Raw genomic sequence first — 16,915 nt, forward strand, 5'->3', positions numbered from 1 at the left:
CGCTTCATTCTACTTGGACACCCTGTCAAAGTCAACAATTTGTCCTGGATTTTTCAACCCATTTTCTCTCTCCAAGCTCATCCTCTTGACCTTTGCACTCGTTAATTGACAATGATGTTTTGAAATAGTTTCCCTCTATCAGACCTTTCGATAAACGGTGCCAGAAAGTGGACACCTCGGCTATTATGCTCCGTGTAAACGATAAGGCCACGGTAACAATGGGAGTGCTCTTCTCTGGAGATGGTCCAGCATGCCGCACACACGTTTGTTTTCAGATCTTAATGAGGACATTGAATAGATACAATGCCTCGATTTCACTAACACGAACACTAACCCCCCAGAAATGAATGCTTAACCTTAAACTGAACTATAACCTAATTGTAACCCTAAACTCAAAACAACATTTTGAGCCTCAAAACATGCCTTCAAATTCACAAGGACTGGCATTTGGTCCTCATATTTATTGGTGGTCCCCACAAGTATAATGACAGTTCTTGGTCCTCACAAAGATATTTAAACAAGTACAAACACACACACACACACACACACACACACACACACACAGGGAACATGTTTCTTCGAGCCTTTTGCAACTCGGTATATCCATCCATAAATGAGGTAATTAAAAAAATACAATGTAAATTTAAACTTTTATGCAATCACACTGTTAATGAAAGATGGCTAAAGCGAGCACCTGTGTTTAGTTTGTTTCATCTTTACCTTTCTTTTATCTACTTCTTTGCTCGTCTTTGATGCAAAACTTGCATTTACATGACTAAACAAGCACCTGACCTCATTTGTAATGGAGACTAGACCACTCAATATTCAGTGTGTTCCTTTGTTTATTCTTTGACATGATGAGCAAGACAGAGCGCAAATCTTAACAAATCTTTTCATGCAGTGCGTTCCTCTTCCAAATCTGTGAAATGTGTAACAAGGAAAGATCAAACTCCATTGAATCGTCTCTAACTGTAAAAATGACTCATGATTTTTATGAGTGTCAGAAAGAAAAATAATTTTGAAGCCCATTGCTGGTACATTCTTCAATAGTGAGCAACATGTCAACATGGTTTTTCTCAATAAGGCAAAGGAGCAGATGAGAAGCCATCCACAAAAACTGACCAAGTAACCCATTCCTGATCTCGGTGTGTCAAATACTATGGGTTTTTTTCAAAGCTGCTGGGGTTTTGCAAATGTAGAAACGGTGTCCTGGGAATACAGTACACTGGGTTACTAACTGGTCTCATAGCTAACCAGATTTAGCTGCTGAAGTGTGAGAGTTTTACTTCCTTCTTTTTACTTCCTGATTGACAAAAGGCTCTCTTTCAATCATCTTGTACTGAACTTTTAGGGAGTGGAAATGCTAAAGGAAAGGGATGTACTTCATTTATAACACAAGAAAAAAGTGCTTGAAAAGTGAGTACAACAAGAGTTCAACAAACAGTTTTTGTTGCATTAACCGTACCAAGGATTTTGTGGTACTTTAAACCTTGCCAATTATTTGTGATGCCTAAACATAATGACTGAATAAGAGTAAAGATAAAAAGCAAGTGAAAACTAATAAGAGTGTGAAAACATAGCCTCTAATTGGGCATGAACACTGGGCTCTAGGCTGAAAGCTTAAACAACGTCAAAGATTAACTGGAAGATGGCAAAAGCCATGGTTCAAAGCAGCCCAGTTCATGCATGAGAGATAATGCTCAGCAAGTGCAAAAGTAAAGTAAAGCTGACCAGTTTGCATGACAACATGGGATTACAAAATGAAACCGGAATCAACGAGCACCAAAGAGGTCATAGATTAAAATTAAGATCCATGATTGACATTAAAGGCTAAGTTTTCCTGTCAGTGTTAAAATTTCTGCCTCTGAAAAGAAACCGTAATCTTGAGGTGTTTGAATATCTGTGCTAAAGCTCATAGAATGGTTAGTAAATGTGATTTAAGCAGTTAAACAATTAAATTCAATCATCTATGACATTCCCAATGTCGTTTCCTTTCTGCAGAGATTTAGGTCTTCACCACATCTCTAATAATTAATGTTCATGTCCAGGATCACTTGTTGATGTGGCCGCTGTGGCTAAGGTGAGAGCACTAACGTTTAGCTCACCTAAATCCGGGACATCGGACCTCTCATTAATATGGATTCCTTTGTCTGCCTCGTGTAATTTAATGATGACAGGTGATATGGCAGCAATGATGTGGACTGACGTCAGGCCCCGCTCATTGTCAGAGTGCTGTGCTGTCTGTGAAAACCTCTGCGGTATTCTCTGCTTAACTGCAGTTTGTCTGCACGTCTGATAGCCGAGAGGAGACGTGATTAAGCTTCCTATGTGGCAGCTGAGATACATGCCATCCATCCTGCAACAGTCCTCCGGGCTCCTGATGAATAGGCAGATTGATAGGCAGATAGAAAACAGACAACAGGCACATCATTGAAAACTTATGCCAGTGCACCGTCAAGGTCAAAGAATTGCTTCACCTTCAGTGTCGTAGAAGGATTACAGATTATAGTTACCATTCCAACCTTGGGCCAGCATTTCAATTTGAGGTTAACATACAAAGTCAAATGAACATGACACAAAACTACTAATGAGAAATAAAATGTATTTGCAGTGATATATAATTCCTGAAATGCACAAGGAAAGAAAGACAAAGTGTTTCAAAGAGATATGGAAATGCAAGATACACAAAGAAGTAACTTTGACTTTAGTGGCTCTTGTTCCGCCGGTACCACCGGGGCCTTTTACCGTTGTCTTGTTGAGGTATAATGCAAGATTACAGTACAGTATAAGATAATAATAATTGCAGAAAGTTGCTTCTTTTCATCTGGATGCAGTGCTCTCTCTAGGAGAAACATTTCATTGCTCATATTTCAGTCTTAGATAAACTTTTCCCCTGCAGATGAACAAATTGAACTTTCTGGGACAAGATAATAACTAGCTCAATTTTAAAAAGCTGTTAATGCTAAAATGCCACCCATCAGTCTATTATCTGCTGCTTATCTGGTCTGGGTCACAGGGGCAGCAGTCTAAGCAGGAATGTCCAGACCTCCCTCACACGAGTCACCATCTCCAGCCCAAAACACCTCACCAAGGAGCTGCCATAGTCAGATTCCAACTCGATCCTTTAAAGCAGCTCTACAAATTACCTACTCCTTGTGATCTCACTCTTTTGGCCACCAACTACAGTTTGTAGCCGTAAGCAAGAGGAATGTTGATCAGCCAGCAAATCAGTAGCTTTGTCTACATCTTCAGTTCTGTACCAAGCTCTAGAAAATTACTGCTTTGGAAAATGGACCAATTTTTATTACTTCCAGCTTCCCAAATGCCATGATTTGCTGCTTATATCAATTTTATGTGAATACCAATAGCGTCTCATCTATATTTATTATGTTTTAGACTGTTGGATGGATTTTTAAAAAGCATTTTGAAGATGAGATCTTTGTCTTCCAGTTAGTTTATAGACTAAATAAATCAATAAAATCAGTAATTGCAATGCTAGGTACTTGTGACCCACGAATTAACTACATTTAGTTAGTATTCACTGAGATCTTTAAATAAAGGAATGACTTTGTAGCTTGCTGTTGTCAGCACAACATTTTTTTAAAGCCCTGTAGGTTGAATTATAAAGAGATCACTCATTGTTTGGCTATTTGGGCCCTTAGATGTTTACTTTACTCTTTTTGTTGTGGTGCTATTGTTGAGCTATGCTGTACCTTTTTTCTTAGGACTGCAGGTAATGACACTGCAAGTTAGCATCATTATTTTCCATCTAATAAGGAGCTATTTCTTTACCCCAAATTACACAACACAGTGGGTAAACATCCCTTTCCCTGAGAAAATAAATATTACACTGTAAGCCTCATTGTGTGCTTCCACTTGCAGTAACCTACCATTTGAAATGTGTGTTAAAAACTATTTTTGTTGTATTAATTGTGAATGGTAGTCTTAACATTTTCTCGCACGTGTTACACATTTTAAACAGGCTGATTTTATAGGCTGATTTGCTTTTAAATTACAAGTTAGGGAAATCAGTGTAGTTATAAAAGAGCAAGAGATCACTACAAAAAGCTATAATGGAAATTTCCTGTCTACCAGAAAATGTCAAGGATGTTTTTTATGCATGCAGTTAAGAGTGAAGATGGAAAATTGCTCATAAAAAGTTGAATGATGCATGTGTAGATGATATCTTTTACCATAGAGAGTAACAGCGTCTGTGTTTACAAACAGGGTTCGTATGCAAAGAGACGCCATTTCAGTCCACTTCCAACCCCCAGCGTCGCTGATTGACATCTTAGAGCTTTTTATTTTTTATGCACTTCTGGCATCTCCCAAAGAAAGACCCAAATTAAGGGTTATTGTTGTTGCCAAGGCAACCTACTGGGTAATTTTCTGTAATTTTCCGGGAGGGATTGCTATTGACGGTGAAGTCCATATCAAGATGCTGTATGCTGCAAGGAAACACCTACAAACACAAAAGTCTATTTTTCGGGGGAGGAGGTGTTCTGCCGCAGTGAGGAATGTCCCATAAACGGTGTATAATTTCTAATATAAATCTTGGCTTTGTCTGAATGCATACGATTATTTGCTTTATTTGAGCCCGCTTAGTCATCACCGCATAGATTAAACCCTGCATACAAAATGTACATTCTCTCCCGCTAAGCTGCCTGAGAAAGATAAGCCTCTAAAGATTGATAGAATTACTTCCAGCATCATCCCCCTGTTTTCTCGCTGTGAAATCTTATGATCAAAACGCTTCACCCCGTGCTGTTTCCACATGAAAATTCGGCATATCTTTCCCAGAGTTTGACACATTGTATAAGCAGAGTGTGTGCTGACTCATGGTGAGTTTTTGCTCATTGTCCTCTTTCCTTTGTGGACCCCCCCCCCCCCCCCCCCCACCCCCCACTGCAGCTCTGCAATGGTGGCTCTGTGACAGATCTGGCCAAGGGCATGCTGAAGAGAGGAGACCGAATGGATGAATCCATTATTGCCTACATCTTGCACGAGTCCCTCATGGTAAGCATTGGAGGGGGGTGACTATGATGTACCCCAGAGTAAACGGGGTGATTTTACAGGCAGGTGCTCATCAGGATAAAAGAAGCTGTTAACCTCTTTGTTTCGCAGGGCCTCCAACACCTGCACATCAACAAGACCATCCACCGTGACGTCAAAGGCAACAACATCCTATTGACGACGCAGGGAGGGATCAAGCTCGTGGACTTTGGTATGTGCCTCTTTTTGCCTTTTTAAAATTTTTTGGCATCCCTGTCCTCTAATCAGCAAAGAACATGTTATAGCTCTATTTAACGAAATCAATTACCTTCAGCTGTCTTACAAATAAACTGTGACAACAATTAGTTTCCCTGAGAGGCTGGACTACATTTACACAATCCAACAACGTGGTGGATGGTTATACTTTTCCACTGTGCCACAAACAGCTGCAAACATTGCTGCTGCTCCCACTGCAATTTCTTAACCAAATGAGGCTCGCTGTAGTTCCTGGGCTCAAGGATCGGGATAGGCAAATTGATTCTGATGGTTTTCCGGAGATGACTCACCCTCCCCCAAAAACCCCCAGCTGCCTGTTTTCATTACAAATAAAATCCCCCTCTCCATTTGTGCGTAGGTTTGCATTTACTCCTGCTAATTGTGGGCTTCTCTTAAAAGCCCTCTCCTAACAATGAAGCACAAAGTGCACTGCTTTTACACAAGAAGAACTAGAGGGTGGGGAGGTATTAATGGAATCACTTGATACTTGAATGGGAAGTAGCTAATACTGAGCCAGAGCAGCTTCTTCCTCCTCGCGCTGCTGTCATGGAGATTCTCAGCACCTGTTTGTTTGTTTGATGTTTACTGATGAAGTAGATCGAGATGTCCAAACTCTGCACCCGGAAGCATCACATAAGTATTCATATAATTAAACAGAAATGTGATAATGCTTCTGGTGATAAGAGATGAATCCTAGGATCTGGTATTCTTGGATTTTTTTAACAGCTGTGTGCTGTGTGTTTTATTTGTGCATACAGAACATATTTGCTTTAAAAACTAAAAACAGTTACAAATACAACATATTCTGAACGGAATGGCAGAAAAACATCCCTCGTAATCGGTCAAAACTATGGCATCAGTACTAGTGGCTCTTATTATTGCATCTGAAAACTGCTTTATTTAGCTAAAAAAACAAACATTAAATACCTCTTTCTACATAATTTATTAATTGTGTTTAGTGTGATTCATTTAAAAGTATTTATGCTGAAAGAAGAACCAAACAATCCTCCATGAGTTTGTAATTTCTCAAATTATTCTGTATGATCTGGTGGTTTGGCCGAGACCACACATGTTGCTTTCTTAGTTTTTGCTGCTGTACACTGAAAATCAGCTGTCACATCTTCAACACTGTGAAATGCTGGAGTATTCATAGACTAGAAAAAGTAACCTGTTATTGGTTTCAGTTTTAAAGTGAAACAAAATGTTTCAGTCTTGTGCAAAAGTCTTGAGTCACCCCTCATGTCTTTATATTTTGCTTCCAAGGAGTAAGGCCTTCTTCTAATTCTGTACTTGACAAATAGTTCTCCCATCTCCCTCTGAAGGTCTTTCAAAGATTTTCTTTGACCATTTTCAGAGGATTTTTTTTGTTTTTGTTTTGTGTGTTAAGCCACTTAAGCCCGACCTATGAACCATTCAAGCATAAAAAAGCACCTAACTCAAGCGATGAACCAGTGTTGTGTCTACACATGAAAGACAACTTAGCAAAGAATCAGTTCTAGATGGTATCTGTCTATGCAACTTTTGCCTCACTCTGATTTAAATTAAAATGCTATAAACACTCACAGACGATATCACACAAATTGTCTGAAGCTATTAATCAGGTTATTGCAATCCTGGCATCTCCAACAGCATCCAGCCATTATTTCTGCGATATATCATCTCTTGCTTATTTACAATAAGAACATCTTATCAAGTGTTTGATGTTTCTCTGGCTCAACCTGTAATGAATGTCCAAGATAGGAAGGATATCGTATCTCTGAAAATAATTTATTACATACAAACATTGTTGGTTAGACCAGAGAGCCAGTTTCAATTCACCGTGTTTAGTGCTAAGCTCATGTAACTCTCACAGGAAGTAATTATGTTTAATGTTGGGACACGTTATCATCAGTAAATTGTTGCTGCATTCACTTTAAGGTATAAGAAAGCAGTGGCACCGCTGATCAGCTTATCTTCTATGAATAAATATTTGCCGCTGTGCATGACTGTTATCTGTTCGCACCATATTTGTGGTTGCTGGTTAGAAGTAATGCATGTGGATCAGTTTAGGGAAGATGTTAGAAGAAGCTGTATTATAAGAGGAAATAAAGTTTATATTGAAGTGTGGGTTTAAAGGAAGAAGAGCCACAGATTTTCCTGACAGAAATCTCTCGACATCTACTGGATGGTTCCCACTGGTTGAGGTCTTATCTATTTTAATTCCCTAGCAGATCAAATCGGTCATTTGTCCTGTAACTTTCAATTCAATTCAGTTTTATTTTTGTGCACCTCAAGCTGCTTCATATTGTAAGGTAAAGATCCTACAATAATACAGAGAAAACGGCAACAATCAGACGATCCTGTTTGAGCAAGCACTTGGTGACAGTGGCAAGCAAAAACTCCCTTTTAACATATGTATTCAAAACCACAAAACTAAAAAATGAAAAGCTTAGTTGGAAGTCAGAGTCACTGTAAATAGCAGGGTTTACCCAATAATTAAACTTTGCCCCCCTTGCACCATAAATAATAATTCATTTTTATAGTTTTTAAGTTTTTATATTTTTGCCAGATTAAAAAAACTGTCTGCTTTCAAGTTTTCTCTTATTATTCTATGAAGTGTTCACATCATAGGCAGCACATTCAAGTAAAACAAGCTGTATGCATTACAGGAATTGTTAGGTTTGGGTGCTGCCAGCACAGAGATTCATAGGATTTGTATGGAAAATAAATAAGACCACAAAAACAAATGTTGTTAATTTTAGTCCACTAGATTAGTCTAAATTAAAAGGTCCATTTACTTTTAAAGTTGTAACTAGGGACACCACTGTATTCCTAATTTTGTCTATCAATTTTAAAGACAGCTGTCAGTCTCCTGGTCCTCTAATCTACATGCTGAAGTGTGTGTGTGGTAGTAAGGAAGGGCTTAAAGTCCCAGAATCAAGAGCCACATGAATGTGTGTGTGAACGGTGAATGTGGTTTGTGGTGAAAAGTCTTTGTTTACTGGTTCACACATCTGCTTTTACAGCAAAAACCCTTATCTACCATAATATCATGACACCACGCAGGCCTACATACTATTCAAGCAGCAGCATGTCCTCCACTACAAGCTCTCCTGTAAATCACACTTCTTGCTTTGTCGCTGCTTGATCTTCACTCTGGGTTAGGCTTTTCATTGCTAACCTTTGTTGACTTGACACGTTCTTGGTAACACGTTGCGTGTGCTGTGGTTAGTTTCTTCTGGCCTCATCACAGTTTTGCACTTTATACATATATATACTCCATACATACTCCAGTACAGCCTGTAATCTACTGATTTGTGCTTTTGAACAGGATGTTTTCATTTGTCTGGTCCAATATGATGCCATATGTATTGATTCATGCCCATGTACTCAAAAAGAATATTTTTCACTTTTGAAAAGGAAAAGAATGTGTATATTTCGAGAGTGGAGGGGTTGCTGGTGGAGTGACTCATTTTGCTGAACACACTAGAGGTTTAAGTTAACATCATAAACATCACACATTCTTTGTATTATTTTTTTAATATTTTATTACTTTCATAGCGTTGAGCATTAAACACTATGTGGTCAAGATGAGAAAAATCTTTGTGGCTTGGGTTAAAATACATAAAAAATACTCTGGTTTCTTGATTTCAATCGTACGTGCTGCAAACACAAAACGGACTTCCTGTGAAAATAGTCAGGAATTCATGCTGACTGTCATGAAAAAGCGCAACAGTTTCTGTTCATGGCCATGCAGAAATAATTGCTTTTGGAATTATTTCCTGTTTTGCATGCTCATGCCATTTCAAGTAACGTAGAGTATTGGAGCAGGTGCATCGCCATCTTTGTCTCCCATTCTTACCAACATGAACTGAGGTCAGGCAGTTTTTGCAAAAAGACCTTAAAAAAGCATTTTCATTTATTTCTTCTGTTCTTCGGATAATTAAAAACAGGATTATTTGATTAGTTTCCATTTCAATTACAACAAGCTGCAAGGTCACTGTGAAATGTTTTAGTGCAATGACAACAGGCTGGATTCGAAGAGTATGCAGGCACCTGGGTTGAATCTCATTTATAAAAGTAGCTCCAACTTCTTTTGTGACGTCCCGCTTGCCAGCTTGTACGCTGCTGACAGCTGAGATTTGAATGAGGTCTGTGACGTCACGAAGGAGGAGAAACAAACTCGCAGAGTGACGAAAATGGCGGGGTTGGGGGGGGGTCCGACTCTAGCTTCCACGGGTACTGCGTCACGCTGGGATTAATGGTTTTTTGTGTGGAGGGGCACATGCTACACTGAGCAGCTGAAGAGATAAAGCCCCCGCAGTGACTCATCACCGGCGGAGAAACAGAACAGCAAAAAAAAGACGGACCCAAAAAAGAGCAGCAGAAGAATGAGGAGAGCTGCTCGTTCATCGGTCTCTCATGAATATTCTAATTGACGGCATTATCTCTGTGATGATTATTAAGTGTGTGGCCCACCAGGCTGCACTCCGGGCTAATGTAGTGGAAACAGAGGGGTTGAGAGAGCTTTAATAGGGGGCTCTTTGTGTACCTGTACTTTCACGCGCTGATATTCCTCACACGCCTTATATATCATAACAAACACATACAAGTTTGTGTATAAGGATGAATCCCTGTAAAACTCTGAGTTTGTCCTCACTAATGTGATGTGATGTTAGTGTGTTTGTGGTTTTACGACACGATGTGACTGTCCCTGTGTGTATGTTCGCCTTATGCCTACACCTCCCCGCCCTGCACATGATTATAATCCCTTTTGATGTTTGCCACAGAACCATTTTCCTTTACACTGCTCATCCCGGCATTTCTCTCCACCCCTGGATTTAACCCCCAAGCTCCAACAGTGACAGCATTTAAATGGATGCGCAGAATCATCACCATGTCTAAATTTGCTGACATGGTTGGAAATACATTCATGTGGTGTAAATGGCTTTGTTCTGTTACTTAGAGATTGTGCCTGTCTGCACACTTTTGATGTTTTAAACAGATTTTTATGCAGTTCACCATCTGGATGTTTTGTTGGTACATTTCCTCAAATTGCCCTTTCATTTCTTAAAAGCTTTTATGTTGCACGTCTGGCTGCTAAAACACATTTTGCAGAATCTGTGCGCCTCATATTCTTCATGTAAAACTATGAAGTAGAAGACAGAGACGCGGTTCTGCAGCAGCATGTCGTGCATCACTACATCACCTTTTGTTTGTGGGTTGCCGCTTTTGTCTCGAGGCTTTGCTTTTGTCCCGGTCGCTGCTCTTGATCTGGCCGGCTGCTTCAGCAGAGCCCGCCCTGGGATACATCACAGTGTAGCGTAACACTGATTTGTCTGGACTGGACCGAAGTCACGATTGTGGGTCAGCATGTTCCTTGTCAGGCACATTAACACAGCACACACACACGTAATGACACACGTGTCCTCTTTTTCTCTCTGCAGTCCCATTTCTGCTGAACGTATCTGCCTCTGACTTGACTGCTGTAATGTGACTCGGGCCTCTCTAGCATCAGACAATAAATCACTCAGATGCGTCTTGTTCTGGGAGGAGGTGACACGTCTCCGGCCACCAGATCGTGCTCACAGTTGAATTGTATTCAAATGTTGTTCTTGAAATGCCAAAATCGCTTGCAGTCAAATAAGAATTTGTAATTCATGGCAGTCTATCATTTGGATAAAGAAAAAAAGCACTGCAGATGTTTATGCGTGTGTATTGTTTATTTCCTTCGTCACTATAGCGACAGCTCTATCAGTGCACGCTTCAAGAGCCGTTGGGCTCTCTATCATTTGAGCCATGTCCTGCTGTTTACTGTGCACTGTTTCCCTTTTCACAGAGCATCACTTTTACCTGCCAGTGTGATCTTTGTAGAAATAAAAACATGTTATTGAGATATTTTGAATTGTCTCCACTGAGTCTTGTTTTCTACCCTGCAGGCGTTTCAGCCCAGCTGACAAATACCCGTCTGAGGAGGAACACCTCAGTGGGAACCCCCTTCTGGATGGCTCCCGAGGTACGGTAAAAGTGGCCTATAAATGCTCCCGCAGCCTCGTCTCTTTCTGCTACATTAGCCTGGAGCAGATCCCAGTGGACCACAGTTAATAATCATCAAAGAGATAACACTGTCAAATACAATGTGCATGGAAAAAGTGAAATGGGCAGCCTCCATCGTTCATCTCTTGTATAATCATGGCTGAGTGCACTGACAGTATGTATAGCTTGTGTAGAGAAGTGGCTGCAACAAAAATTGAGCGTTTTATACCAGTCGTATGTGTTTGAACCTTATTCTTTTTATAGCAGGTTAATGTGACTTTGTGCTGTGAGCTGGGCTCTCAGCTCGGGGTTCTTAACGACTCTCTGACACTGACTGAAAGGCTGTTTCTATATGATAGTGTTTTTCTTGCTTCAGTAATGCATTAGGGTTTTTGCAGTTTTTGTATGCTGTTATCTGTGGCCACTACTGTCAATGTTTATTGACAGCGTTGGAAGCTGTGCTTCCTTTATATTGCAAGTTAGAAGTTCAGTGGTGGTAGGTGAGAGTTTGCACATCAAAGTCTGTTTACAGGTCTTGAGGATGTGCTACTGCGTATTTGAAAAAAACACCTTCTGTGCCTCCAGAGGGATCAGTGTGAAGTCCATTAAACCGCCTCAAGTGTTGTCACTTGCATGGAATAAAAAAATAATGTTTTTCAATAATGTAAAAAGTCAAAATTCAGAATAAATAATCTAATTTTTTCTTTTAAGTTGACTGAGAAAATATTGTAATTCTTTTTAGATAATTCATAACTTAATGAAATTTTTAAAAGCGAAGAAGAGGTGCTCATTACCATGTTATGAATGTTGATGCTGCACAGTTTATTCAACAGAGGCCACTTTGGAACTTCCCTGATGGCACCATGGTTGGAGCACCAGAAAAGCAACAACCTGCTGATCTGAGTAATAAATAATAAATAACTAGAGATACTACTAACACGCAGTCAGAAAATCATGTGTCTAAAATAACAGTAGGAATCAGCTGACATACTGGAATATTATTGGTCCTGAAATTCCTATACTTGTCAGGCTCTAAACATCCCTTAATATCAAGGAGAGCAGGTGAACACACATGTTCCAGCATATTTGGTCTTGTATCCTGTATATTTTGACTTTCATACTCCCCCTCCGAATTGGCTCTCCAGATAAGGGAACACAGTGTGTCTCTGCATTATTAACAAGCAGCCAGGCTGTCCATAAGTCTTTTATAGATGCAAAACACCCCATCATACTTCCAAAGGCTTCAGTGAGAATGACATTCCTGTCGAGACTTCACCATACGGGGAATCGGCTCCTGAAACAATCCACTGCTGTCATGAAATTCAAGCTTAGTTCCTTTAATGGATCAGTACGATTTAACACATTTCATAATGTGCAAAACTGTCTCCATTTTCAGTTTGTGCTGCAGTCTTTGCTGTTTCACTACTGCTCAGCAAATAGTTGGCAAGTGTTTGCAGACAAGTCAGAACTTAGCATGCAAACCACAGGCAACCACGACAATCTGCTAACGACCAAAGCAATCACAAGGAGGTCTCAGTTTACCAAATATAGCAACCAATTTTACTGAGCAACTGCCAGCAGCCCCCAGTAGGTTTTTAAGGAGTAAGACATTTAAATGGATCTTAGAATGAAACAGGGACAACAAACAAAACACACTGCAGAGCAAAACAGATTGCGTAATGTTGGAAAACAAACTTCAGATGACGTTTGGACTGTGCAGTGAATTGATTCATCATGAAAAAGGCTCGGCAACCCCTAGTGGAGCAACGGCATAGCAGAAAACAGAGATAACCTGAATGTTAGGAGATGCACTTTTAGTCTCTCAGTCAGACACCATTCATTTATTTTTCATTGAACTTGAAGCAAACACTTTTGGAAACCCTCAACAAGTAGAGGAATCTGTTAACCACCCATTTGCACGCTTAACCTCAACACTGATCAAGATTAGATGAGTCATTAGCGGAATTCGTGGGGATGAGATGGGTAAACTTATACTCAGCATACATGATCACCTCAGATCAACTTGCATGTTCACTTCTTAAATCAAAATAGCTTTTACATGAAGTTTGCATGCCGTGCAAATGCAGGGTGCTGCATGACGTGGTGTCGTTAAGGCTCAAGGATTTTAATCTTATTTGTTTAAGACATTTATTCACGAAGGTCTAAGAAAGGGCATTTACCTGAGTGGACTGAGTAGACAAGAAGCACTTGACAGAGCGGAGGTTTCTTCTTTCTAAATATACACTTTGGGGACAATATACAGCGCTGGCTTTATATAAAGTCTACTTCTAAAGAGGATTTGCTTATGTAGGTTTGACTTGGAGGTGAGCTGCATCTTTTCCGCACTGTGTTATACACATGTTGTGTAGATGAGCTTTCTTTTCCAGAATAATTGTGTTTGGTTGTCGCTGTCGAGTTGTGATTTTGGCCGCATTATGTGTCTATATTTGTGTGTTGGTTGGAAATAATTTTGCTGTTTAAAAGTCAGTTTGTCATGTCTTTGCAAATTAGTCTCCTTGAGGACAGATTTAACATTGATTTCTTTTAGTTTTCATTAAGTGTGTTTGCCAGCAACATGACGGAATAATGAAAGTCTTGGGGTTTTGTGGAGTGTGTGTCTTATTGGTTATCTGGTAATGATTTGTCTGGTTTGCATGCATTAGACTCTGCCTGTTCAGAACTAGAAAAACAAATTACTGATTACTGTTAAATGTGTGTATTATATGTGAGTGTGTGGTAATAACAATATGAATCTTGAATGATTCATACTGCTGATTGAGTGCCATACTGCCCGCAGGACAGTGATGATGGACTCTGTGTGTGTGTGTGTGTGTGTGTGTGCGTGCGTGCGTGCGTGCGTGCGTGCGTGCGTGCGTGCGCGTGGGTGTGTTCTGCTCACAGCCAATGATAATGACGAAGTTGTTTTGGCTGAGCTGCTGCAGTTTGTTTAGTTCCTTTGTTGTTAGTGCACAACTTTTTAATGACATTTTATATTCTTTCACATTTGTTTGTGTAGAAGCACAAGAAGAAATAAAAAAAAACTTAAATACTGACTTTCAAAGAAGGAAGCAGACCCTGATTTAATTGCTTTACTCGTGATATCTGTAATCAGACATTAGACCACCTGTTATATGTTCTTTATTTCATCATCCCTGCAGGTAATAGCATGTGAGCAGCAGTTGGACTCCACCTACGACGCCCGTTGTGATGTCTGGTCCCTGGGCATCACAGCTATAGAGCTAGGAGATGGAGACCCACCGCTCTCTGACCTTCACCCAATGAGAGCCCTTTTTAAAATACCCAGGTAAACCTGCCATAATTGCATCATATTCTGCTGTGCTGAATGAATTTAAATGATTTGGTTCTTATGACAAATCTAAGCTGAAGGTTGCAAATAAACCAAAAACATGTTGTGCTCTCTTCAAAAATGAGATTGATTCTCAATAAGACATATTTTATGTTTTATCAAACTGGACTCTGCTTCAAGCCTAATGACAGCTTTCCTGCACATGATTAAGTTCTCATATAAATAATTTACTTAATTTTATTTGTACTGTGTTCGCATTTTGTTTATGTAATGTGCTTTTACATTTTTGATATCTTGAAAGGTGCTATTACAGATTAAAGCTATTATTATGCTGTTTTGCCATCCCTGGATTTGATAGAGCTGGTTACTGACTTTGTCAGAGTGATAAAATAATGACTACCCTTTTAATTTGACCCTGTTGTGCATCTTTTCTTTTCTTTTCTTGTTTTGTCCTCTGAAACACTTTTCATGACTTTTTAATTACAGTTTATGGGCTGAGAAAACACAGCTCATTGAAAATGCGAATACAGGCATGAACAGTATTAAGCTTTCAGTCTATATCAGTAAATACATAGATAGTACTCAATATGAGTTTATGGATATTATATTCTGTAGGTTTTAGAACCTAAAATAGTCATAAAAACTAAAGTAACTAAACGAAAACCGTCAAATACACTCTGAAAGAAAATAAAGATAAAATTTAATCAGAAACTACAAGATTATAACCACTCTGCTTCCATTTTTAAAGCTGGAACCATGCATGCAAATAGCCTTTGCCTTAAGATACAGCTCACCCCAGGCAGAAGTAGAATAAGATGATATTTTCTTCACTACCCTGATACGGACCATCTCACAAGACTGGGCATGTTTTCATTATCTGACTCCTCGGCTTGTAAAGATAGCATAATGTATAGCGCTTGCACTGCAATAAAGAAAAGTCCTCTCCTACTTCCAACATAGTGATTTGTGCCTCTATACAGACTGTCACCACACTAAGTACAGTCTTTTTAGTTCAAATGGCTTTTTTCTGCTTGCAGGGCTATATCCATTACATACTCCCTCCCTGGCACTCATCCCAATGATCCTGCTGGGAGGAGGCTGCGGGCACAGCCCCTCTTTCTCTTTGTTTCTACTGTGAGCTGAAGCTGATTTTCTAATTGTTTATCTTCACCTGATTTCAGTGTGAGAGCATTTAACCATCACAGCACAGCTCTTTGTCCATCACTGCCCTGAAACACGCACACGCCTACACACACAGACTGCTGCTGTGTCACGGCTGTCCTGTGTGTTTGCTCTGGGGGTCGTGCTCCAACGGAGCCATCACACAGCTTTCTCACAATCTATGTGACTGCTGCAGCCAGAGCTCCGGGCTCCCTCTTCACACTCCTCACTTCCCTCCGCTCACTACTCTGGCTTCATTTGTCAAGCAGTCTTGGAAAAAGCCACGCTGAGGGCATTAGTTCATCCACTCTCTCTTATTTAGTACACATTTGCCCTACCCCCCAAACAGCAGACCACCGAAGCCATTCCTCATTTTTATTATGATTGTTATAATCCTGATTTTTCTATCAATAACTAGTATGGTTATTTTTATTAGTACAGTTTTACCTACTAATTGAGGCACACAAGAGCTTGACACAATGCATGCAAACATATAATACTATAATGTATTTTATATGCAGTGATGCCATACAAGCCCATGCCGTTTCTCTATTGACGTTTCTTGAGAATTGTCTGCCATATTGGATGTGATGCAACCAACAGTTGTGAAGGAAATTGCATAAAACCTGCTGGTTGGCAAGTTGTTTCTTGAAGATTGCTGGCTGTTGCTGAGTGAAATGGATTGCAAAGCTGGCACTGCATCAAAAACCTCCTTGTGTTTACTACGGTTCCTGCAGCTCCCTGTGGTTTGTATGGAAGGCGCTTACTTGTCTAAAAACTCTCGCAAACCAAACACAAACCAGAAATGGAGAATGTTCGCTCAGCTCTGCAGCCAACACACTTAAGAAGACGCAAATTTTAACTCTAGATTGCTTTGGTAAACAAAGCAGTTGGTATACATGGTTGACTCAACGGCTGCAAGGTGCAAATCAGCCCATCACCCCTCCACCACCGTGCTTGACAGTTATGCTGTGTTTGTGTTTTGCCAAATGTGGAGCTGTGAAACATCTCCACATTGGTCCTGTCTGTCCAAGAACATTGTTCTAGGAAGGTTGTTCCCATTTAGGAAGGTTGGCAACTGTGTTGAATTGATGCGCAGAAGTACTTGTTTCTTTCCTCCTTGGTATTGTGTTAACACAGACCTGAATCCTCCAGACCTGCAAA

General features: G+C 40.0%; 1 protein-coding gene across 9 annotated transcripts in view; it reads left to right on the forward strand.

Moving 5' to 3' along the window:
- Window positions 1–16,915, forward strand: part of myo3a (myosin IIIA) — a 67,776-nt gene that overhangs the window by 10,340 nt on the left and 40,521 nt on the right. For all 9 annotated transcript variants that reach the window (XM_082545606.1, XM_082545608.1, XM_082545611.1 and 6 more), the window contains exons 4-7: window positions 4,912–5,016; window positions 5,125–5,224; window positions 11,187–11,263; window positions 14,442–14,587. In XM_082545606.1, the coding sequence (XP_082401732.1) occupies window positions 4,912–5,016; window positions 5,125–5,224; window positions 11,187–11,263; window positions 14,442–14,587 (428 nt within the window). The remainder of the gene's footprint in view (window positions 1–4,911; window positions 5,017–5,124; window positions 5,225–11,186; window positions 11,264–14,441; window positions 14,588–16,915) is intronic.

Source organism: Aulonocara stuartgranti (assembly GCF_965226115.1).
Source record: "Aulonocara stuartgranti genome assembly, chromosome: 9".
In the NCBI taxonomy this organism is placed as follows: domain Eukaryota; kingdom Metazoa; phylum Chordata; class Actinopteri; order Cichliformes; family Cichlidae; genus Aulonocara; species Aulonocara stuartgranti.